The 25,744-nt window shown below is 37.9% G+C and overlaps 1 protein-coding gene across 6 annotated transcripts in view; it reads left to right on the forward strand.

Moving 5' to 3' along the window:
* The window catches only part of MAP3K7 (mitogen-activated protein kinase kinase kinase 7), a 37,813-nt gene that overhangs the window by 2,898 nt on the left and 9,171 nt on the right, over positions 1–25,744 (forward strand). For 2 of the 6 annotated variants that reach the window (XR_014509546.1, XM_083433514.1), the window contains exons 2-14: positions 10–120; positions 2,265–2,330; positions 3,099–3,144; positions 3,933–4,071; positions 5,077–5,201; positions 7,868–7,996; positions 9,066–9,196; positions 11,187–11,268; positions 12,466–12,617; positions 13,054–13,213; positions 16,358–16,438; positions 22,604–22,671; positions 25,176–25,290. Coding sequence is in view for 3 of the 6 variants with exons in the window: in XM_083433514.1 (XP_083289640.1) it covers positions 10–120; positions 2,265–2,330; positions 3,099–3,144; positions 3,933–4,071; positions 5,077–5,201; positions 7,868–7,996; positions 9,066–9,196; positions 11,187–11,268; positions 12,466–12,617; positions 13,054–13,213; positions 16,358–16,438; positions 22,604–22,671; positions 25,176–25,290 (1,405 nt within the window). In the remaining 3 variants the exon portion in view is untranslated. The remainder of the gene's footprint in view (positions 1–9; positions 121–2,264; positions 2,331–3,098; positions 3,145–3,932; positions 4,072–5,076; positions 5,202–7,867; positions 7,997–9,065; positions 9,197–11,186; positions 11,269–12,465; positions 12,618–13,053; positions 13,214–16,357; positions 16,439–22,603; positions 22,672–25,175; positions 25,291–25,744) is intronic. The other 4 variants (XR_014509547.1, XM_083433516.1, XR_014509548.1 and 1 more) reach the window with 2 other exon arrangements.

Genomic DNA, 25,744 nt, shown 5'->3' on the forward strand with positions numbered 1-25,744 from the left:
TTTATATAGGTTGTTGGAAGAGGAGCCTTTGGAGTAGTTTGCAAAGCAAAATGGCGAGCAAAAGATGTGGCCATTAAACAAATAGAAAGTGAATCGGAACGAAAAGCTTTCATAGTAGAGGTATATTTTTTCTTTTAAAATTATTTTAACATCTGATTAACGGGTAGCCTATTGTTTTCAAAACAATTTTATTTAAGCTGTGTTGGAAGAGAAATCAACCCACCCCCAAAATAGGACTTTGTGAGAACTGTACTGTTTCAGTCAGTAAAACAGCAACTCTAATTGTACTTTACAATATTGTGAATTTGTATGGGTGCTCATAATTTTATTGCTGTGCTGTAAAATGTTCCTTTAAGATTTATTTTGAGTTGTGTTTTGAAAATTTTCTACACCCTTGGGGGTGTATTCAGGACTCTGTTGGGATGAGGGACAAACTAGAAAGTTGACTCCAAGAACCCTCTGAATTGTAGTACCACCACCTGTATTTGGGAATATTGCAAACTCAATTAGCTGATTAAGGACTGAATTCTTCCTTGTCTGTAGGGATATTATGTCAACTACATTTGCTTAGAATAAAACAACTCTGCAAACTACTAAAGCTGAGTTATTGGTGTCCTGCTTCTCCAGTCACGCTGGCCCATTTAAAATACTACTTTCCCTCTATGTTCTCCCTACACGCAGTGGTGAGGGAAATGGGACTGTGCGTTCGTACTCTGCTTGCTGGTAACTCTTGTCACACTAGATGTGGGTGTCACATTTTGTAGGGTGTGTCAGAAGGGTGGAGAGGGAAGGTGTGTTTTCTACCACACATAGAAAAGAGATCAGGAAGTGAGTGTAATTTAAACCAGATCACTCAAAGTGACAAGCTACTTGAATATGTACACTTATTTATCAGATGATCAACACTTAATATTTCAGGGGGTTGGGGGGTGAGAGAGAGAGAGGTATGGCACTTCTGTTGGTGGTACGCTCTAGTACAGCGGTCCATTGCTAGTACACTATTTAAACATGCAGAAATACATTATTAAGCATAGTGTGCCTGACTCACACAAATAGGCAAATAGCTGGCTGTAATTTTTATTAGCCATGCTTATAGTTGGTTTTGCATATGAGGGCAGAAACATCGACCTTAACTTGTCCAGTGCAGGTGCTGAAAGGGAGCTTCTACTCTATCCCAGTCCAACTGATTGGATAAACCTGAGAGACAGAACCATGGTGGTCAAAGGCCTGATACAAATTTCCATGCCTTTTCTCTGGGGTGGGATGAAACTACATTTCTCTTTCTGGACTGAATTGGAGTGCTCAGGTGATCCCCACAGGGTCCTGTGGAGTGTCCAAGCTTTGCTTTTGTTGTGTAAAGTGTTGATTGCCAGTTACTACTACCATTATCTGCCATGTAACATCTCTGTACATTTTCCACCTGTAGCTAAAGACTTATTGTTCTTCTCAAAGGATGCATATTGATTTAAAATTAGTCCAGGGACTCAGCTGCAAATAAAACATTTTGAATGTGTTGTAAAGTGCAATATACAATTGTGACACTAGATGGTGACTGTGAGCTATAGCAAATTCAATGCTTTTTTCAAAACAATTAAAAAAAACACATTTTACAACGTTTTTAACGTGTGTAGATTAGGCAGCCATTATTTGTGGTCTCCACCTATCCCTCCCCTATTGTATGTGCTGTGGACTTTGGACAGGGGTGGGGTCACCCTTTCACTTTTCATTCTTAATGGCAATCAGAAGCCATGAGTTCCACCTCCAGGTTTTTCTGTGGTGAGAGGACTTGGGGGATAGGGGTCTCACATCATACTATGATTCGGACAGTGATCACCCAGAATTGAATGCTTGCAAAGGCTAACCTGCTAAATGTGTGTCTAGAACCTGATTTTATGTTCAGATGCTGTTCTATACATGCAATACTACAATACTACTCTGTCACTGGCAGAGTAGTGGCAACCAAGGGCCATCACAGATAACACAAACTTTATCCAAAGGTAGTCATAGCAGTACTTCTCACTGAGAAGTTGCACAGGGGGAAGGTAACTAGTAGTATTTTTTAAAAAAAATCTCAGTGTTAGGTGAGGTATCTGCTTTGCGCTAACTAAACCACAGTTCATTCTCCAGGTCTGTGCAAAATACCATACAGCATCAAACCAGTTTTAGCATTCACCTGTGAATCCTACATGAACAAAGCTTAGAAAAGATCACTTTTTAAAATTAAGGACATAGCCTTTAAATGCATTATTTCTCTTAAATTCCAGCTTCGACAGTTGTCACGTGTGAACCATCCTAATATTGTCAAGTTATATGGAGCTTGTTTGAACCCAGTAAGTTGCACTTTTTCTGTTTTAGAGATCACAATACAATATTTTTGTAGGGCTAAATATTTTATGATGATTAAAAGTTTTTCTTGCATTTAGTAAGAATATGAGAGCAAGTAGTTCCTTAGTTGGCTTACTTGCACATACTGCACTGACTTTTCCCATTTTTTTAATGAAAATGTCTGTATAAATTGGATATGCTTTTGCTATTTGTTTAGCAATAAACCTGGAATAATCAGGTTTCCCAGGTTATGTTTCATGGGTTCAGTTGGCCCAACATTTTCTTTTGCTCCCCTTCCAATTCACATGAATAATTTCTAAAATTAGTTTTAGAACTGTGCACCAGTTAATTTATTTTCATTTGTTCTTTCCCCCCTTCATTACCAATGTTCACAAGTGATAATTAACTGAAATACAACATAGAAGTGCATCAAGATTTGTGTGTGTGTGCTGTGTTTCATGAATATGCACAAACCCATGTGTGCATCAGTAAAGTAGGGCTGGGTGGATATCATGTAAGAACAGAAGGAAATCAAAGTTGCAGCAAACTATGTGTATGACGCTATCTGCAAAGATCAGAAATCGAAAAAAGATCATGAAATTATCCCAAGTCACTTTTGCCGCTGCACAAACAAGATCAGGCAATTTGGAACCCACAAATCCACACAGGAGTTTAGATGGGGAACTTTTCAAAAACATTCCTATTTTAAAGGTTTTCTTCTACATAAAAATCAAAAGTGTCTTCTAACTTAACACTTTGATTTTTCCACAAAGGTTTGTCTTGTTATGGAATATGCTGAAGGAGGTTCTCTCTATAATGGTGAGTCTCTCTCTTGAGTTGCATTATCCAAAACACTTAACTAAAATGCAAGGTTGCATTTAGAAATTTGTACTGTAAATCCAAAGCCGTAGAAGTAACACTTTCTTTCTAGTGTTGTTTGATTTTTATAATGTGAATTCATGTGTTCTTGTTTTGTCTACCTATAAAAAATAAATCAGAACTCGCTATTAAGTATTCTACTCAACTACCATTAATCAACTCCATTGGTATCGGGCCTAAAGTTGTGAAGATATTTCATATAACCAAACTGGCTAAGCAAGAAGGTGGGTTCATCAGCAAGGTATGCTGTGGTGGTGCAGTTGCTTTACTATGAGTATACAGTTACTGAACCCACATCTTTTAAGTCACCACAAAGCCACTGAAAGCATATTCACTTGTGTATTATAAACATAGAGGTTGAATTGTATTCATAGTGAAGCATCCCTTAAATTACATTACCTAGAGCTGCCATATTTCAAAAAGTGAAAATCCAGACACAATAGTTGTTGAGCTACCCTCACATTACCACAAATGACTTTGTGCACACATTCTTAGTTTGCCAGTTTGGCCCTGTGTATTGTTCTAGAAATAGAGTTACTGCAATACCCAAGATGTTTGTAACTTATTCTTCACATAAGTGGTGCAGTTCACAAATTAAATTGGCTACCTTTTTGTGTCCAATGCTGCTAGAAACAAACAGTGACTCAAACCTGTGATTTTGTATTCTTGTTTTGTATCAACTGTAATGTGCAATTAAGTTCTTTTTAGTTTGTAACTTTGTTTTTCAGTCCTACATGGTGCTGAACCTCTGCCTTACTACACTGCTGCACATGCAATGAGTTGGTGTTTACAGTGTTCCCAAGGAGTGGCATACCTTCATAGCATGAAACCGAAGGCTCTAATTCACAGGGACCTAAAACCACCAAAGTAGGTCTTTGGGCACTGTTTAAGCTTCTTAACATTCAAAATAAATCTTGTAGACTTCTTCCAACCCCCACCCATCTTAGAGGATAAATGGCTTACAGCACATCTGAAAGCAGATACTATGCTCTTATTATGGTGCTTTTTATTAGCAGGGAATAGGGTATTCAGCACAAGTGCTCATTGTGTAACATGCAAAGCATGTGTTTGTATACATCAGATACCCAGTTCTACGAAACTGTTCTTTCAAATTAACATTAAAAACAATGTTTAAAAAATCTATTGAAAGTTATGGAAGAACTCCCATTATAGCACTCCATTCTTTATTCTGATCTGTGATTAATAATAGTTTGGAACAACATGATAATCCTCTAATAAAACTCTCCTTCTGGCAAGTTTGCATCATTCTCCCCAATGGAGCATGGAATTTCAGGGTGCAATCTTGAAATGTCTGGCTTACAGGGAAATACAAATCCAGCACCCTCCTGGGCTTGCCTTAGGGCAGTAGTAAGCACAGATGAATGCTCTATTCCCAGCCTGTATTTTTTTACAAAAAAAAACACCCACAACTCTATATTTTTCATTTTCTCTCCCACTGAAAACAGTGGAAAGAAAAGGGAAGAAACAATTTTAGACCCTCTCAGAAGTGTGTCAATCTCCATCCAGTCTGGGGCTCTGGAGGGAGGAGTTAGAGGACCAGAAGACTTTGGATTTTTCAGATCTTAGCTACTTTTCAGCAACCTTTTGCTGATGTCAGAGCTCCATCACTGCTTGAGCTAGGACATCAGAGGGGTCAGCATCACCTAAGAGGGGGCAGTGGGCAACATAAGAGTTCCCTCTTCATCAGAGCAGATCTTATTCTATGGCTCCTGTAACACCTTCCCAGCAGCCATAGAATCTCACCCTTAGTGTAGTAACATTATTTTCCCGCCCTTCTTCCCAAAAGAGCTCAGGGCAGCAACTACTCTTATTTAGTCACAAGATTCCTAAACTATTCTGTTTGTTTGACAGCTTGCTCTTGGTGGCAGGGGGGACAGTTTTAAAAATCTGTGATTTTGGTACAGCCTGTGATATTCAGACACACATGACCAACAATAAGGGAAGTGCTGCTTGGATGGCACCAGAAGTTTTTGAAGGTAAGAAAGTAATTTGATGCCTAATATGCATTTTTGTGTGTTCTACAAGCTTTATTGTTCGTTGGTTTTTATAATGATTTTTATTTATCAAGGACATATGTAATTTTTCTTTCTCTGTATTCCTTTTGAATATTGTAATAGGTAATGGGTTGGGGAGGTTAAAAACAATAAATTTAACAAAAGTTAGATATTTCATACCTTGGGTTTATTTTAACAATAAGCAATAAACTTCCAAATTAGTAGCTATATATGTAGACCCACCATAAATTATATATCTTGAAGGAAATTACCTGTTGACAAAATACCGTATTTTTCGTCCCATAGGACACTCCGTCCCATAGGACGCACCTAGTTGGGGGGGGGATAAAGGGGGGGGAATTCCTTTATTTCCCCCCCCCAAAACCAGGTCGGGGAAACCGAACCAGGTCGAGGAACAGCGGGATGACGGCGCTGCGTCTCCCTGCTGTCCCCTGAGCTTGTGGGGCTGGCCAATGTCTGCCCGGTGCGGGGCGCTCTGCTTCAGGGCACCTCTCGCGCCAGGCGACAGGCTGCTATCCGCAGCCTAGACAGCCCTGCGGGAACTCCCGCAGGGCTGCCTAGGCTGCGGATGTCTTCCTGAAGCCTGGAGAGCGAGAGGGGTCGGTGCGCACTGACCCCTTTCGCTCTCCAAGCTTCAGTGAAAGCCTGCATTCGCCCCATAGGACGCACCCAGATTTCCCCTTCATTTTGGAGGGGAAAAGGTGCGTCCTATAGGGCGAAAAATACCGTAATTTGTGCCGTTATGACTCACTTTGTGCACATTTACATTGAAAAGTGGCCTATAAACTTAAATATTAACTAACTAAATAAACTTGCTTCCATATTAATATATATCTGCATTTAATCTTGGAGGAATTCAATTCAAATATTGCCATTTATAAAATCTGCTCAGTGCTATCACTTGTGTGGCACTGAAATAGATATGTACAGTGGTGCCCCACAAGACGAATGCCTCGGAAGACGAAAAACTTGCATGACGAAAGAGTTTTTCGTTTTCTGAGTTGCTTCGCAAGACGGATTTCACTACGGGCTTGCTTCGCAAGACGAAACGTCTTGCGCCTTTTTTTTGGAAACCGTCAATACACTTTGGTGCTTCGCAAGACGAAAAAACTCATAGAACGAAAAAACTCGCAGAACAAATTAATTTCGTCTTGCGAGGCACCACTGTATATGAGATTATGCATGCAGGATAGGGGCATTGGTGTTGCCTTGTCGCATGCAATAGCATCCTGGTGTGGACACAACGTAGTAGAAGTTCACACACACAGAGAAGTCGTCTAAGAGTTTCCTTGCTCCTGTTCTCAATCTGAATATGTAATAAGCCATTCAAGGATGCACTCTCTTGGTTCCATTGGACTGTCACTCAAGGAATGCTTTGTAACATGCTTAGAATGATTTCTTTTTAAATTTCTAACAAAACTACTTGCAAAGAAGTTTTCTTTTTTGAAAACTCATCAGCTGTTGTACTAAGAGAATTTAAGGGACTCCTAGTTAAATATTTTCCCCCAGATATTTGGCATTGATCAAATTAATTAGAGGGGGGGTGGGAGAACCTTTCCTGGGCTTTGTATGTCAAATTTGACAGTTGGGTAGTCCTGCGTGTCAATAACTTGCCCCCTACCCAAACCCGGAACCCTGTCTTTGGTGATTCAAAATATTCAGGGTATAAAACCAACCCTGCAAGGTATTACACTAACTTTACTCCTTAAGTGCAACCAGCCTGGGCCAAGAGACTCCCAGACCTTACTGGAAACTTCCCTAAGATTCCAAAGAAGCAACAGCTGAAACAGGACTGTCTGTTCCCTGAGCCTCAGATTAGCCACCTTATTCAGTAATTGGTAACCAAGAGATTAGCAACTAGAATTAGTACCAAGGCATTACCCAAAATAGACAGATAGCAACATAAGCAAGGTAGATTTATTAAAAAGCAAAGACTGGAAGTAGAATAAAAATAGCAGCATATGACAGAACCAAAAAAGCCATAAAAGTTACAGATCAAAAACCCAATTGACAAACACCACTGGGAATTACAAATCAGACTAAATAAGAAAGCTAACTTCCTAACTCTATCAGTTCCATAAAGCACTGACCCCCATTCTCAACTAGCAGGCCTCACTGCTGATCTTGAAGCACAGTAGCATGAGATAGCATAGTGCTTCAACCTGATGAGCTCACTCCATTACTGAAAAGTAACTTCTTCGCACAGACCAGAGGCCTAAGCAAAAGAATCATTTTCTTGACATCTTCCACCGAACATCACAATGATGTCAAGTGATAATTGTCAGTACTTCAAAGCACCATGCCCTACAGGGTGCTTTGAAGCATCACTGATCAACAGGCTTGAAATAACCACCCATCAGCCGAATGCATTCCTACTTTCTGCAGAGATTAGCTGTTTGATGGCACACCCCACAATTAACTTGAACACAGCTGATAGTAACTTCAAGCCTGCTTTTTGCATTGGTTGCTCATGGGGAACTTCTTTACCTGTGTTGTAGCATCTCATACAGAGTTGAATGCATGGAACACCTTGAGTTTTGTCACTAACATTCAGAAAATATATTGTTTGAGAAGGGACACATTTTGTTTTTAAAAGGATATAAATTATATGAATAACCTTTTTTCAGGTAGCAATTACAGTGAAAAATGTGATGTATTCAGTTGGGGTATTATTCTTTGGGAAGTGATTACCCGTAGAAAACCTTTTGATGAGATTGGTGGTCCTGCGTTTCGAATCATGTGGGCAGTTCACAATGGTAAGTTCAAACTTAATGGGTAACTGACAAGTAACATTTCTGAATTATTGTGTGTGTGTGTGTGTGTGTGTGTGTGTGTGTGTATTTGCCACAAGTTTTCAGTAAAGTGCATTACTCTGGTGCCTAATTCATGGGCGCACGATTGGGGTAAAAGTAGACCAGCCAGGGGCAAATCCACTTGCTTAAACTCTTATCTGCTCTAGTCACATAGAAGGCAGGGGATTATTTTAAATAGTAAAATGGTCATTAGGTGATTGATTGATTGATTGATTGATTGATTGACTGATTGGTTCATCAGTCAATCATTTTATTTGTATGCCTCCTCTCCAAAGTTAAAACCATGCTCAGGGCAATTTACAACTTTTAAAAAATTGCATAACTACAAACATAACAAGTAGTCCTAAACAAAACATCAAAAGTTACATAGCCAAATTAAACATTTTCCACTTAATTCATTGTATCTTAATTTTGGATGTTGTGATTTAACATGAACAACAGCAATAAGCCCCCTAAACAACACCCAAGTCAGTCAGGGCCCTGCCCTCCCAGGCCAGGTGGGAAAAGGTCAGTTTAGGTCCTAATTTACCTTCTTGCAGCAATTTGCTGCCTTCTGTGCTGTCTTGGCAGAAGCCAGGTTGGGAGGAAAAAAGGCTTTGGGGACTGAATGGGAAGCCTCTGACAGCTGCATTTGGCCTACTGGCCAGGAGTTTCCCATCCTCAGTTGAGAGGATATACAGCATTTGCTTCAAGTAAAATGCTTTTCTCATTCAGAACCCAAGTACCACTTCATAAATTGGCATACCTTTTCGGTAAGCAATTTAGTGAAGTGGTAAAATAATCCCTATATCAACTCCTGTGAAATCTTTCAAGTTGCAATGTTGCAAGGATAGCAGATGGAAAGCCGCAAGATTATTTTGTTGAAAAAGTAACAGTATTGTTAATTTTCTGAAATCGTCAAGGATGGTTAGTTCAGTATAATCAATGGGATAAATATGTTTGTTTTGTGTAGAATTCTTACAACTTCATTGTACAATTTTATAATGTAATTTTTTTAATGGTCTCCCTGCAGGTACTAGGCCACCACTGATAAAAAATTTACCCAAGCCTATTGAGAGCTTAATGACTCGCTGTTGGTCAAAAGATCCCTCGCAACGACCTTCAATGGAAGAAATTGTCAAAATAATGACACATTTGATGCAGGTACATTTTTCTTACATATGGCATAATGTACTGAAAGGACTGGCTTATATAAGGCATGTAAAGTAGATGTTTTTGAAGCAGTGGGGGAAAGAGAAGTATGGAAAAGTCACTACCATTGTAGAAGAGAATGATAATGGAAGACCACTTTGTTGCAACAGCACATCCATCCCATAAGAATTTGCTGGCTTGGGATAATGTTCTGCATATTTTAAAACTATATATAGTTTATTTTGTTTAAATAAGTAGTACAGAAAAAAGCTAACAACAGCAAAAAAGAAAAAAATAGATTGAATACAATCCAAAAATATTGAAAGTAAATATTACATACTGACCATATAATACTCCCCCCCCCCGCAGCTTCCCTCCGCCACAATTCGACTTCTTTGAATCTCTGTTTCCACCTTTATCTTTGCATTCTCCAAATGTATCATTCTTTGTATTTCTTTTATCTCTTCTCTTTTCCAAATCATAGATATACTTTACATTTTTATTCTAGGCATATTAGCATATATTTCTTAGAACAATATTTTAACATACAATCTTCGAAACATTTCCATTCCTTCTTTAATTTTTGATTTGACTGATATCTTATGATTGAGGTTAGCTTAATTTTGTTAGTAGAATGTTGGGTGGTTTTTTCGGAGGAATAATTCTCTTCTGCTTTGAACATCCTGAAGCAAAGGTAAACAGCAGACTATATTTTTTACTCTATTTGAGACTTTTTCTTACTGCTTCCTTACCCACAGAAATACATTGTAAAATATTCCATTCAGGCCCAGTTTGCACTTCATGCTAAATTACTGTTTAGCACTTTCAGAACAAGTCTCACTATCAGGTACTCCTCCTCACCTTTCCACTCTGTCATAGCTGCAAGGAGGAGATCAGAAGCATCGAATTTTAAACACCCCCCCCACTTCATTGTTATGCCCAAACTATAGTTTATTAAAATTATGGTTTGTTAGCAAGCCATAGTGAACAATGATTTGAGCCTTACTTTTGAATATAAATCATGTTTAAACTAACCACAGTTCCTGCAAGTTTGGTCGTAGCAAGGAACTCTGGTTTGTTCAAAAGCAGATACTGAAGATCCTCATGCCAGTTGAAAAGAGAAAAGTGGGGAGCTTTGAAGTCTGAGATTTGCCAGGACAGATTCCCATAGCATTTCACCTAGGAATCCTCTTTCAACTACCTGCGACAGTTTCAGCCTTACAACCTAATTACAACAATCTTGTTATAACTGCTTTAACCTTCATAGCCATTGGAAATATCTATGCTCCAATCTAGAGATAGCTATCTAATTTCTTGAAGTAACGAAAGAGGGAGTAACATGCCACTTGGGACCCATGTTTACAAATTACTGCATTTGCATAATATGCAAGATTACAGTGGAAATGTGTAATAGAAATTATGCTGGCATGCAAGCCTAGAATGGAAATGTTCACATCTTTGTTGCCAGGATTACTGGCAAACATATGTAGCCACACCATATATCTCTTGTGCTAGTAAGCTATTTATGAGACTTTTCTACAGTCACATTTGGAGTCAACTTTGCAAAGTGAATACTGCCTTTCATTACTGAACATCAGGCTTGTCTAGTGAGTAATGTTTCAGTATATTTTGACTGATGCTATTAAACAAATGTTGCCATTTATTTAATATCACAGTAGAAAGATTGCATACATCTTTTAAAAAGAATAACGTTAGCTGAGTGTTGCCTGATAGCAGCATACATATGAATCATGCTACATCTCTCCTTGTACTTATGACTGTTTGACATTTTTATGTTGTCATGACTTTTTAGTTAAAGAATAAACTGGCTTTATACCAAACATCCAACCACACATTTTGAGAATCAAGTTGAAGATCTTAGGGAGTTCACTAAAATAATATATACAGTATTGATTTTTCCTGTTTCATGTTCTGTCCAGTGAGCCAGGAGACAAAATGAATTTGTCGATCATTGAGCTTTTCCTCCTTTACGTCTTTGCAGTACTTTCCAGGAGCAGAGGAACCTCTACAATACCCTTGTCAGTATTCTGATGAAGGCCAAAGCAACTCTGCCACTAGTACAGGTAAGTAGATTATATGCATAAGTAGTTGATTATTAATTAAGACTATGTAGAATTAAAAACATGCACAATGTCCTACTGCTCATTGTGTCAGCAGATGAATGGTATAGGCATAGCCCAGAACCACTGCACTAGTATGAGTTCCCAATTTACAGTGTCTATTCTAATGCTAACACAGCAAAAGATGTCATATTGGCGCAACAGTATTTGGTTTAACTAGAAACAAGCCACCTTTTTTCTTTTGTAGCTGTCATGGTAAGACTCACCTACATACTGTTTCAGATTTTTTTAAGGCACCATGGAACAACCATCGTGTTTAATATTTTCTTAATATGGGCTGTAACCCACAGACAGTATAGGAACAGGAAGCTCTCTTATACTGAGTCAGTTCTTTGCTCAGTGTTTTCTTGATTGTCAGAAAGCAGAATTCCAGACAGTAGTCATTCCCAACCCTGCCTGGAAAGACCACAGAGCCTCTGCTCTGCCACTGAGATACAACCCTTCCCCACAGAGAGTTAGTTCTGCTTCTTATGCCTTAAATATTTGAAGCATAAATGTTTATGCCTCAAATGCCTTACATACAGTAAGTCTGCAGAATAACAGTACTGCAGAGTGTAAGATATTCTTTCTTGTGGTTGATTGACAGCACGATTATTTCAACAAACTAAGGAATCCTTTTCACACAAAGTTACTGTGAAATTCCTTAACTCATATGTGGAGAAATTACCTGGAAGCTAGCTTTATGTTCAGATTTATTCCTCATAAAGTTTAGTGCTATCCATCTCATATACTCACAGAAAGAAATAAACAAGATAACAACTTTGCAGTCCATATTTAAAAGATATGCAGGATCATGCTATTCTGAAACCGAGGTTTAGCTGAAATACCTAAGCCTTCTAAAGAAGGATTTATGTCAGCAGAACTGGTATCCATTAGCAGCACTGCCTGTCATGTTTCCAAACAAAATGCCTTTAGTACTAGTGATTTGTTGTGTTGAGAGGATGAATTTGATTTTCACATACTGGGATAAATCTGTAATTCTAACAAATATGTTAAGGCTGTAGTTATGCAGTCTAGTTGGGGTTTTTTAAAAAATAATAATCTAAAAATAAGAAATAAAATACAACCAATATTTAAAACTGTAGTTTTGTAGTCATGACTGACTTCTCAAGTAAAGTAACATACTTCTAAAATGTATAGGTTCCTTCATGGATATGACTTCCACAAATACTAGTAACAAGAGTGATGCCAACATGGAACCAAATGACTTTCCAGGAACTGCTACCAATGACACTATTAAACGCTTGGAGTCAAAACTGGCCCAGCAGATGAAAAATTCAGCAAAGCAGTCGGTAAGAACATAGAAATAATAGTCATTAAGGAAACTTTAAAATCAAAATAATGAGATCTCCCTAACCATTACTGCTTGAAAAATACATATTAAATTATTTTAAAACTCTGACAATAAGTACCTATTCAGAGTTTGTGACAAAAAAATACACAAGATTTAAAGACATTTATCAAATCTAACTACTACTAGTTTTGTTATGGAGATCCAGGTTTACAGAGAGCATAAAAAATAAGTTCCATGCCTTAAACATATGTTTATACCTTAACAGAAGCATAAACCTACTGCCTACTCTTCTTCTGAGAGTGGTTATTATGGGCTTGCATATCATCTTAAGAACTAAATGGCGGCTGCAGATGTATTATTCATGCAAACTTTATTTGTTCACCCATTTCTGCAAGTAGTTTTTGAATCATTGTAAAGTGTTTCGTTTTCTGCAGGGAGAGCCTGGCCGTTTGAGCTTACCTCCATCTCGCGGTAGCAGTGTCGAGAGCTTGTCAGAAGTTCGTGGTCGACCGCAGTCAACCCTTGTTTCGGGAGAAAGCAAACGAATGAGTGCTGATATGTCTGAAATTGAAGCAAGAATTGCTGCTACCACAGGTAAAAGAATCTTACTAAACAGCTAGGCAAATGGGACTGAGATCAATAAGTTCTACCAGGGGCTATAGGACCAAAATGAACAGAGAGAGCTGCATTGTAGGAGGAGAAAATCATCCACAATCAGGTGGATGAACCTTGCACCAGTGGAGCTTGCTGGCACAAGATGTATCTACCTGAGGACTGCAGGAGAGAAGGATCATTTTGTCAGCAGTGCATATTTATGATGCTGTTTAGTTCTACATGCCCACTCCTATCCTTCGCCATTGAAACGGGTTATGCTGGGTGCAGTCTGACTCTCAGTTAAGTGCACTTGGGTTGCAAGAAGATGAGTGAGGTATATATGCAATTATTTTTGCCTTCTCTGGGTATGTCCATGACTATTAAAGTTGGTCACTTTATTTTTCTAAATCTATGCAGTTCCCTTTAGGACTGAATGTTTTCATTTGCCTGGAATTCAAATATTTTCTGCATTTTAAGAACAGCTGGTTTAATTGAAAAACAGGAATTCTCCACATGTAAGAGGAAACTGGTGCATACGTGAGGTAGTTATTATTAAATTAAAATAACAGTGATTTTTGTAGAAAATTCTAGTTACTCTTTACTATATCATAACTAAAAAGTGTTGTGTATGGCCTTTTGTAATGAACTCTGAATACAAGTCTGTGATTTAAAGGATGCCTCAATGGCCAGAATGCACAGAATTCATAAATAGAACAGAAAATTGCATGCCTACTCATAATCCTGAAATGGTTGGAAGGCAGAAGCTGCTGTCTCAGAGCGTGGGAACAAAGGCAAAGTGTGTGTCCAGACTTTGTTTCAGGGCTTTTCTCCCAGCTGCTCCCGATAGATCAGAGTTGCCAGGGGCTTCCAAGTGAACCTTCTCAAGGAGCCCCTCAAATATTTGGTATGATCAAAGCTGAGGCAGAGAGCATGTCTTGAGTATTTGACAGCGTTAATCTTGTGTTGTGCAGAGGGAGGTGCCTAAATGGGACCAGAGCACCTACTTTTTTCTACCTTGGCTTGAGGTCAGAAAGGATCTAAATAAGGCTTCCATTTCCATTTTTTAGTAAATTAGTGGAGTACCTAAAATGTACTATGTCGCTAATTATAATATCGTAATTTATTCTAAAAGGCAACACAGCTTAATTGGGACTGACATAACTAAAGTGATGTTGTTTAATCTATTTGTATATTAAAGATGAGGTTTTTTGTACTATGGAAAATTATTGGTATTCTGAACCTGTTAATGTGTCCTTACTAAACAGACATTTTTATTTTATCAATCAACCTTTCTGTTGCTTACTTCTGGTGAGATATTGGCCGAACAACGATGAAGCAAAGTTTCAACAGGCAAATGGGATGACTAAATCCCAGTCTTTGAGATCGTAGGTTCTCTTCTGTCAGTAATAGTTCAACATTTAATATGTCCTTGTAATGGCTACAGTTGCATTCCTGTACAAAATTAACGAAAAGAAAGTCCCATTGAACATTCATACACATGAATTCAATGAGTAGACATGCGTAGGATTGTGTTTTTAAATTACATTTTGACTACACACTCACTTCATTAGGAGACATAAAACAAATATAAGCACGAACTGATACTGGTTTGTCATTAGTTTTTATACTAGATCAGTTTCCTGACTTCAGTAGAGCAATAGAGAAAACTGAGAGGCAATTCTTTGTTCTTAGATTTTGATCTGGGTATCCTTTTGATTTAAAGAAGGCTAATTTGAAAATGTCAGGTACCCAAATCAATAACATATAATTCCAGGAGAAACTTCAAAATGGAGATCATCTAATTATGTTTATGTAAATGTGGTGGAGCAGAATGCTCCAATTCCATGACTGTCTAAATCAAAAGTTATGGTGCCTGGAATAAAATAAATGTTTTAAAGATCGATGTGTGGCCTCTAATAGAAAACCTGTGAGAGCAGCAACTCCTGCTTATATGATCTTAATGCAAGCAATTGGCTAAAGCAACAGAATTTAAATCTTTAACTACCAGTGAATATTGCCCATGGTCAGATCTACTATGTTCATCCTATTAGTAGTAGTAGTGGTGGTGGTAGTAGTATATACCGCCCTATACTAGTCTACATTCTACATTCTAGTCCAGAGGTAATCTATATTTGAAGCTGGCAATATTACTGTTATTTATTTATGTTTGTGGCCCACTCTTTTCCATAAGGTCCCAGGGCATGTTACATCTTAGAAATAGAATAGAATACAATACTGTAAAACAAACAAACTTACCCCAACCTAAAAGTACCATACAATATATACATATCAATGAACCCGATGGTATAAAGGGATTGGTGAAGGCACTAAAAATTGCTAGATTCTCATCCACCGTATTCATAAGATTTTTATAGAACAGCATTCCCAGACCTGTTATTTGTTCTTAATAAGGAGCTTTTAACTTAACTCGTTGGGCCATTATACCACCACTGTCACCACCCTTCATTATGTTACTGGTAGCATTAACAGCTGTATTTAATTCCAAAGCTTTCCATTACACATTTCACTTCCAGAAAATACTTATATTCCATCATTTTAATCTTTCATTTGTGTTTAATATTATGGAGGTTACTGATTCTGACTCTCCTTCAAAATGGCAGTTCCAGTCAGTTTCCAGCTGAAAAGTGGGTGGCAGGGAATAATCTGGCAATGTTAGTGCACGTAAATCAAAAAAGCTTTCTTGAAAACGTATAGACGTTTTCACTAAAATCTTTTGAGAGGAACACTTTTTAGAAAATATTTGGACTGCCACATGTGGCAGACATCTTATTAATATATTAGTGAAGTGGAGCCGGTGGACAGTTTAGTTTATTTTGTGACCAGACTTTGGTTTTCCCTCTCTCCTTTACCATTCCGCTTTGTTTGTTTGGATTTTGTCTTTCTAACTATAACTAATAAAGTGCTGTGTTACGTTGTTGACCGTACTTATGTTTGTTGCCCTTAACAAATGCTTTACAGTTTTGAGCATGAATGGAAAGCTGTGCAGACCATTCTGCATGACCTTTTTTGCATGGTCTCCAAGTTTAACCAAGTTGAGTAAAAGGTGCAGTTTTAGTCTGAATGATTTGTGTTAAAATTGTAGTCGTTTGCATGTGTATTGTATGTGTGTATGTGTTTTTTCAGCCTTTTCCAAACCTAAACGAGGCCATCGTAAAACTGCTTCATTTGGCAACATTCTGGATGTCCCAGAGATCATCAAACCAGGTATCACATACCGGCAAAGTGGGCCATTGACATGGATGCTGGAATAATGATCAGTTCTTTAAATACTTCTTGCTCCTGTTAATGAATTAACGAGCTGGCACTACATGCTAAAGATGCATGAGAAAAAGAAGGCTTTTGCTCCCATTGCAAATTAACACAGTTCTTTGAACTAGTAAAAAATAATAATAATAACAGGTGAATTTGTTCAAATTCTTAGTGTAGAAAGAACTTGATTTTTTAAAAATGAATTATTAATATGACTCTCAGGATAAATTTTCCTGAATTATGTCAACATACCAGTGTTGTCTTTCAAATCCAAATGGTTCTCTTCATTAAAAAACTCTTACTTAGAAAGGTTAATATGTGAAACAAGTCTGCATTTTGAATGATTAAATAACAACTACATTATCAAAATTATATCAGACCAGTTTTGGCTATAGTAATAATTAAATGGTTATTTAAACCCATGTATATGGTTTATGCTAGTGCAACAGATATGGTTAAAATAACAGATTTTAAGAAAGTATGCAATATCTATTAAGACTGACTAAATGTAGCCTGAGATATAAATGCATTTGTTACAACTATATTTTGTTAAGTTTTAATTTTTACTAATTACTATTAATACATAAAGGGAATATAGGAAGGCCATGTGGTAAAAAATGACTTAAATTAAATATTTATGAATAAAAATGTAGGGCAAGATCCAGTGTTGTGCAAAGAGACTTCTCCTTCCTCTCCTCATCCCGCCTCTTCTCTCTCATCCACACCAAATCTGCTCTGGATGGTCCACTGGTCGATGGATACAATCAGATTTCAGAAAGAGACACACTTGTTGTTAAAAAAACACAGGTACACATGTACATTAATATATTTTCTTCTCCAAAAAGTTGCTATTCTGTCACAGATGTCTTGTTACTGTGACTTCCTTCTCTCCATTTAACATTTTCACTTAGGATATAGTGTTTTCAGCAGTTCAACTTAAAAACACCCTTTTTTCAACTTTGGAACAGTCTCATCCTTAGTTATAATTAAGTTTGCAACAATAATTAAGTTTCCAGTCATAAGTAATTTACAACAATGTATTGGATCATAAAGGGATTGGCAAAAGAGCACTTTCCTGTATTCCCCCAGACGTCTGAAAGTTTGGTGGGCCCTTCTGAATGGGGTGAGCTATGAAGCAAGAAGCAGTTCAAAACTGGATGCATGCCTCACCCACAGAAGTTACCTGGGCTCATTTTTATATCTATATATATATATTGCAGTTCCTTCTCCCACCCCACTGCCCTGCACCTCACCTTAGCCTTGGGAGGACTTTTAGCGGGCTTCTGGGAAGGATGGAAATGTCTCCTTCTGCAACCTTGGGATCCAAGCCATTTCTTTCTTTCTTTCTTTCTTTCTTTCTTTCTTTCTTTCTTTCTTTCTTTCTGCAAATTCAAGCAGCATAATTTTTGGTTGTAAGGACAGATTGTCATAAATCTAATGACAGCTGTTTTTACTTGATAGCCAAAGCTTTTTATCTCAGAAAATGCTACCACATGTATGAGTTAGCTCCTGTGGTAGAGTGACATTTTCCAACAAGTATCTGTGTTAGTTTTATAGATCTTATTCAAATCACGTGACAGTACAGGGAAGTGTTAGCAATAAGAATCTTATACAGAGAGCAGTGCTGGAAAGGAGGAGACAGGAAGCATTCTCTCTGAACTTCTTGATTTATTTTAGGGTCCAAGTCTATTTTTGTCAACTTTATAATTAAATAGGAATGACGCCTGTTGAGTAATGAATGCTCTATGTAAGATTGACAAATATACAGAAACAAAGTGACAATCAAAACATTCTTAACAAATGACCTTCATATAGTAGTCATTCCTAGCCAAATAGCTTAGCGAATTTCATGTACCAAATACTTTATAAAAGTTCTATTACACCCTGAGTTAAAAAATGAATACAATGTTATGCGATGTCTTAGGACATAGCAAAGAAAGTTTTGAAAGGAATTCTAAATAGTCAAGATATGATGCATAGCCTAGAACTTGGCCTGGAAACAAAGGCCAACACCTCTGCTCTTGCCCAAGTGATAAGGAATCTGGTGACAAGTGGTTAGGAACTTCTTCATTACATTCTCAGCAATCCAAGTGTTTCTGGAACAACAGTAACAAATGAATTCAATCATAAACTTCTGTAGGCATGGAGATCACCTTTTCAGATGAATGAAATACAGTATTTTCAAACAGGTTCAGTCATTGAACCTGTTTTTCATATATGTTTATGAGGAAAATTGGCATGCCAAACATTCATTCATAAATGTTTTGCACAGGATGCTATTTGCATTATTATTTTTTACGTATTTCCTGTGCTTTTTACTTTGGGATTCACTGTTGGCTCAGATCAATATATTCTGGTTGTGCCAGTTTCACAATATTATTTCATGTATCTCATTTCCAGAACAGTCGAAGTTTATTTTAAACAGCGCAAAAATATGCATTATTTTAAACATTTCTTCACAAGGTGCACATTATTTGTATGCATTTTGGTATTTATTTTGTGTCAAGATTTGTGAAAAACAAAGGGTTAATGCATTCCATTCCATAAATCCAGGAAGCACAAATTCAATTCACTTAAAATGCAGAGCTAACAAAATATGCAAGTATACTAGTTCATTAGCAAGTTACAGTTGTGAGGTTGTAGTATACTTAAAAGCAGGGATTGTCAATCTTTTGGGGCACATTCGTTATTTGGAGGCAGTGCCATGAGTGCCAGTCATAAAATGGCTGCCAGGGGGCATAGCACAAAATGGCTGCCATATCTAAAAGAGCAGAAAGTGACAGGACCACAAAATGGTGCAGACCCCTCTCCCTCAGATAATAAGCCATTGCCATATTTGCACCTTTTCTCTGCTCACAACAAAAGGGTGAGCATGAAGTGTGGTCATGTTTCAGGGGACATGTAGGAGAGGCCAAAATAGGGCAAACAGCGACAGGACAAAAAGGACATTTATTCTCATTCTATCCAGATTTTTGATGGGACATTTACTGAGACCTGTTGCAGGCACCATAGGAGGTACTGGCAGGCACACTGGTTCCCACAAGTGCCTCATTGATAACCCTGATTTAAGCCCTTTGAATTTACTCATGCTTCTGTATACTGTGCAATGTATCCTTTGCCACAATCCCTCAACTAAAACAGAGCGACAGATTCTACAGTATCTATAACACTTCACTAAACTTCTCAGGGGAAGGATTTGAACCAGAATTTAAAGTAAAGAAATGTTACTAAACACATGTATTGATTGGTGGTCAGTACACATGTTAAGTATCTCCCCACCCAAAATTTGTTTACCTATCATTAAAATTTAGGGTTATGGTTCTTTTCAAAGGCTTCTCTTTAACTTTTACCCCCAAATTACATAATCACTTGAATGGCACTCCTTGCACTAGGATATTCTCTTGTGTTTTAACAGCATTGTTTTCAGTTTGTAAAGAGTAAGATGGTTACTTCTAAAAAATAGTAGTAGTAGTAGTAATATTTATTAAATTTACTGCCTGCTCTTCGCCAACAGTGTGGTTTACAACAATTTAAAATTCAGTATTAAAAACACTTAAAACAAATTGCAGTCACAGGTGTCCTGAAACACGCATCTCAGGTGTTAAAGGCCAATGTAAAGAGATGCCTTTTCAGCATTCACTAAAAGCTGTATAGTGAAGGTGGCAGACACACTTTGGGTGCCACAGAAAATGCTCTCCTGGGGGCACCACCAGGACTTCTGACAGTGGCAGAAATACCAAGACCTGCTTATTTTAATACCCAAGAGGGTCTACAGGAAAGGAGGCGGTCTGTCAAATATTTGGGGTCTAATCATTTGAGGGGTTTTAAACAGTAATGTGAGCATCGTGAATTGGGCCTGGAAATGAACTGGCAACCAATGCAGCTGTTTTAGAATGGGTTATATGCATTCTAAAGGCATATAATCTGGCTGCTGCATTTTGGACCAGTTGAAGTTTCTGAGTTGTGTTCAAGGGCAGTGTTTATAACTGGAGCTAACTGATTTCCGTGCTGGAAGCTTGTGTTTTTATGGCTGGACCCCTAAGCTGATATTGATCCAGGAGCAACAAGTATTTATCGATTTCCTGTTTGTTTGGCTGTGCTTGAGCTGCTTGCCCTATGCCAGTACTAGTTAACTGCAATGAAAATGCCTTAGCCTAACAGCTTGCTTTAAATCTCATGCTGCTAATCTGGAGGTTTCTCATTTAAAGCAGTTTGGTGTCGTCAGTGCTACAGAGCACAACCTTCTTGAATATAAATATATAAAGGCATTTTTAATTCTACCCCACCCTGATTATTTTAACTTTTTGGTGGCCATGATATAATGTTTCAGCAGCACATGTGCTGGGTTCTTTAGATTCACAAATGTTGCTAATCTGAAAGGAGAATGGGAATTCCAGATATTTTTTACAAGTTTATTTCAGTTAAGCTAATTTTAGAACGGAGCTGTTGAATGAAATGTGGACATAATTGTTACATCAGTCATGAGTGGATCATCTTGAGGTCCATGCTAAGTTGCTAGAGCCTGTGACCAACTGCATAAATCTGTTAATGAGCAACTGCTTTTTTAAAAAAACATCACAAGTTGTGCTTCCCAATGTAAACTCCTAATGATCATTTTCTTAATGACAGGCTGCTGCATGCTTTTTAAGGAGCAGATCACGGACCACTTAGGCAGTTCTTGGGAAGTTTGTGTAGTTGACCTGGAAGTCAAGCACTTGTGTGTGTCAGTACTCTGTAACTGATATTTTCAGAAGTGGCGCAGAAATTCTGAACCGCTTTGCTGCTCACAATATCAGTTTGCTCTAAAGTTCTAAAAACTTTTAAAGTATCTGATTCCCTTTCTGTATTTTTTTAAATAACTTGTTAAATCAAAATCCTTTGGGAGAAATGGGTAACAAGCCGTCCAAATATATACTCCTTTTGGTGGTGTGTAACTCAAGGGAAACCCAAAATGTTAAGCAAGACATTATTCAGAAAACTGGGTTGTTCTCTTCCTTTTTATCCCGTTTATATTCAAACTGGAAATAAGTTCCTAGGTCACTTTAATCAACATTGAGGCCTCGTATAAAGCCAAACTGCATGTTGTAAAATTGAAGGACGCTGAATGCATGTGCTTCTCATTGTTGGAGTGGTTGCTTGCGTTACCGCTGGTCTGTGTTTTTCTAAAACAAAAATGTTATGTAATGTAACCTTCAAAGACTGAAGAATCCTAAGTATTGTGTCAGCTGTTAATTTCAATGTGTTGGTGTTTCCTTTGGACAACTGATCTCTCATCCCAGAAGCAGCATAAACAATGATCATTAGAATAGCAAAATGCTAGCGGAAATGCTGCATACCCCAAAATTGTGATCTTTTGTTATTTTATTGGCTTGCAGATTTTAACAATGTATATATATATATCGCATATAGCCATTAATTTTTTAATTAAAAAAACTGGTGGCATTCAGGTCTGTAATAGGTGCAAAATTTATATATATATATATATATATATATATATATATATATATATATATATATATATATATAAAAAGCAGGCTACATTTTCAAGAATGGGACAAATAAGTATAATATGATTCTCGGCAACTAAACAGGAGCATTATAACTGGAATAGAAATTGGGCTGGCCTTTCCTGTGAGAGAGAGCAAAATTATGATTTGCAGGTCAGTACTGCTGATTACTCATTTTGCTTACTAATCCAAAGAAGTGAGAAAACTGGCAGCATCTTATCGTAGTAGCCGTGCTCTAGAAATCCCCATAACGTAACCTCCTTGAAATAGATGTCGTCATCAGTGCCAGCCCCCCAAGCACTAAGCCTGTTAAAGCACATGTGACAGAAGATGGTGAAGGAAAGTGCAGAAGCTATTCATGGGATAGGAGTGGTTATTGTATTAGGATATGCTTTCTGTTGACACGCCAGTGTGCAGGGTGTGTTTTTTTTCTTCTTCTTAAAACTTTGCAGCTGTCTTTCTGCTCTCCCCCACTCCTCCCCATATACAAACACACTCTTTCTCTCCCTCTCGCTGGATCTGTACAAATTCCAAGCTCTTTCTGCAACAGTCACACCCTTATTTTGTTTGAGTGCATTTCAGCTCCTTTTTTTTTTTTCCTTTCTCTCATCAGCAGGCAACGGACAACAGAGGCGCAGATCTATTCAAGACCTTAGTGTTGCTGGAACAGATTCCAACCAGGTAAAAAACCTTTTTTTCCCTTGAAGATCATAGTTGGTTCATTAAATGATTGTCTAATATTATTTTATTTGACTTTTTTTTAAAAAAATGTTTTTGTGGGTGAGCAACTCTTTTCAAATTGAAACCACCAAATTAAAATTATAAAATACCTGAAGAGCACTAGAATTGTGAAAGTGCAATGTACAGCTTTGAAGAACCTCTACCATAGCTCTGTACTGTGTTAAAGATGCTTAAACTGGCAAGAAAAGTTTCACAATATTGTCTCTCCTTTGCTATAGTCTAAAGTATATTTGCTTGCCTTTTGGTAAGACTTAGTAATGGTATAACAAGCCTATATCCCTATGTATTATTCCAGGTGAGAAAATGGCATTGTACTTAGTAGGAATTGGTTCCAAGCGAAAAACGCCCAACATGCCTAAAAAGATTGCAAGTTCTGTTAACGTTACCCATTGAAAATGTTTATTGTTGACTATGCATATGATGCTGTTAATTATTATTTTTTAACTATACTACTTGATATTTGGCTAAATTTGAGAGCAACCTCTTGCCTGCACAAACCTTTATTTATAAAACTTAGAATTCTTCAGCTTCATTGCTTTACTGTAAAACTTTTCAAAACCGATGTGAATTTGAAAGCTCTCAAACTTGCGTTTAGGGAAAATGCAACTACTGACTTATCCATAGTTTCACCTTGTCATTTGAGGTGACATTTCTGAGTACATATGCACATACCAAAGACATATCATCTCATCACTTTGTCCTTAGTGGCTTAGAGTGAAATCATTGGAATGGGGGAAATGAAAGGTTTTACGTTTTGTGTTTTTAATTTTTATACCTGAGCTAATGGAATGTCAGGCAACAGTCTTTAAACGTCAGTAGCATGAGTAACATTGATTCATTTGTTTTGAATATGGTTGGTGTCAAACTAGTAATGGCAGCATGCGGGCTGCCTAGGTGCTTTTCATTTTATTTTTTTGTGAAATGTGTGATCATGGCCTTCATAATTAATACTTGTGCTCCACCTGTATTTGTATCAGCATAGAACAGGGATTAAATCTTTCCTCCCCATTGAGATGGGAGCCCACCACAAGCCAACCAGAATCTTGGTGCAAAGTGTTTAATAACATCAGTCCTTCAATAAATTCTCTGTATATTCTTTAACAACCATCCGTCTGGGCATCAATGCCCACACATTACCTATGCATGTATTGTAAGAAGAAGAGCCCCACTGGATTAGACCAAAGGTCTATCGAGTCTTGCATCTTGTTTCCATTAGTGACCACCCAGATGTCTCTGGCAACCCTGCAAACAGGACATGAGCACTCTAGCCGTCTTCTGCTGTGGTTTCTCAGTAACCAGTATTCAGAGTCATGCCGGTTCTGATCCTGGAAGTGTAGTGGAGGTGTAATGTAGCCATTGATAACCTTAGCACTTTTCCTACTTTGGGCTCTAAGAAGCCCATCCATAAATGTACAGAGAAGTTTTGATTGGACTGGAGCAGGGCAGAGGTGAGAGGTGTACACATTCCAAAGGATGGGCAACACTCCTCGTTTTCCATGACAATAATTTGTCCTTGCTAACTCTGTTCCCCTTTACGACCAGTTCTTGTAATTTTGCATTTTTCAGCAGGGTTATTGTGTCTGATGGAATCTTGTCCCAAGAATCCTTTCACTTAACCCAGCCTACCATTCCATGTTTATTTGGTTGATGAATAGTGCTGTTTATTTTCCCAATAGATCCTGATTTTTATTTACATGATGTTATACTGTTGTTGTTGTTGTTGTTGTTGTTGTTGTTGTTAATTGAATTTATATACTGCCCTATACCTGGCGGTCTCAGGGTGGTTCACAGAACAAAATCAGAATATAAAACACAAATATATAATCAAAATAAAAACAACAGTGCAATAACCCCCCTCAAAACCCCACCATGTTTTAAAAGGGTAGAACCCAACTTCTGAGGGCCATAGCCCTTGTATGCAATTATTTTTTCCTTTGTTCTTGACGTTAAATATTCAGCAGGGGCTGCAAACCACATCAGTATCATGGCATGGGGAAAGGGGGACTTTAAGCCTTTGCTGCATTATGGTGTCAGTCTAAACTGAGGATGGGAGGCCACACCGGCTATTTTCAGTGGGAGGAAGAATATGTCCTTTGGCACCAAGTGGGTGGGTTGGAGAAGAGGCATTGCTGCTTTTTTAGCTCTACTCTTTTCTGACAGCAGTATATTCCCCTGTCCCCTTCGCTAGAAAGTCCCTGAGCTCTGATGAAACATGTAGAAAAACATCATGGAAGAATGACTCCCAAAACTTGTGGACTGCTTCACATGTTTTTTATACTATTGTTGTCTTTATTTCAAGGGGAAGCAAACCTCTCAAATGTTCATGAAAATTAACTGATCTGGCAATCAAGAAATTTCAGATTTTCAACAGTGTTGTTCTGAAATTGCAATGTGCTTAAGATAATAATTTGGGGGTTTTTTAAAAAAAAAATGTCTTCGTACAGGAAAGCAGGAACAACAGTAGATCATCTAGTCCTAGTGTGAGAATGATCACTACCTCGGGACCAACCTCTGAAAAGCCAGCTCGCAGTCTTCCATGGACACCTGATGACTCTACAGGTAAAGTTGGGTTTGGGTTTGGCTTTAGAAGTATCAACGTTCGCTCTTGAGAAGTACTGTGTTTGCGTAGTGATTTACACACAAGGCTTGTGTGTATTAAACTTTATCAACTTCAGGTTCAAAATCAGTGTGAGTCCCTGCTAGGCATCTACCATAGGGCAAGTGAGTGTGTTGCTACAGCTGTGACTGCGGCTCCTTATTTGGCCTCTTGTGTCCGCACCTTAATCAGAAGCTTTATTGCACTAGCCAAAGGCCACAGCATCATCTAAAATACTCAACTACATCACAGAGGGAGAGAAAGCTGCTGCTGTCACCTGATCACTTGCTTGCTCTCCATCAGTAGTGCTGAACCACGGGAAGGTGATCATTTGTATTTTACAGGAACCCGCTAAATTTTTATGCAGAAACCTGGAGCCAGGACTGTCAGACATTGTGCTGTGTGTCAAATTTTTGT

Source organism: Podarcis tiliguerta (assembly GCF_965153285.1).
Source record: "Podarcis tiliguerta genome assembly, chromosome: 3".
NCBI lineage: Eukaryota > Metazoa > Chordata > Lepidosauria > Squamata > Lacertidae > Podarcis > Podarcis tiliguerta.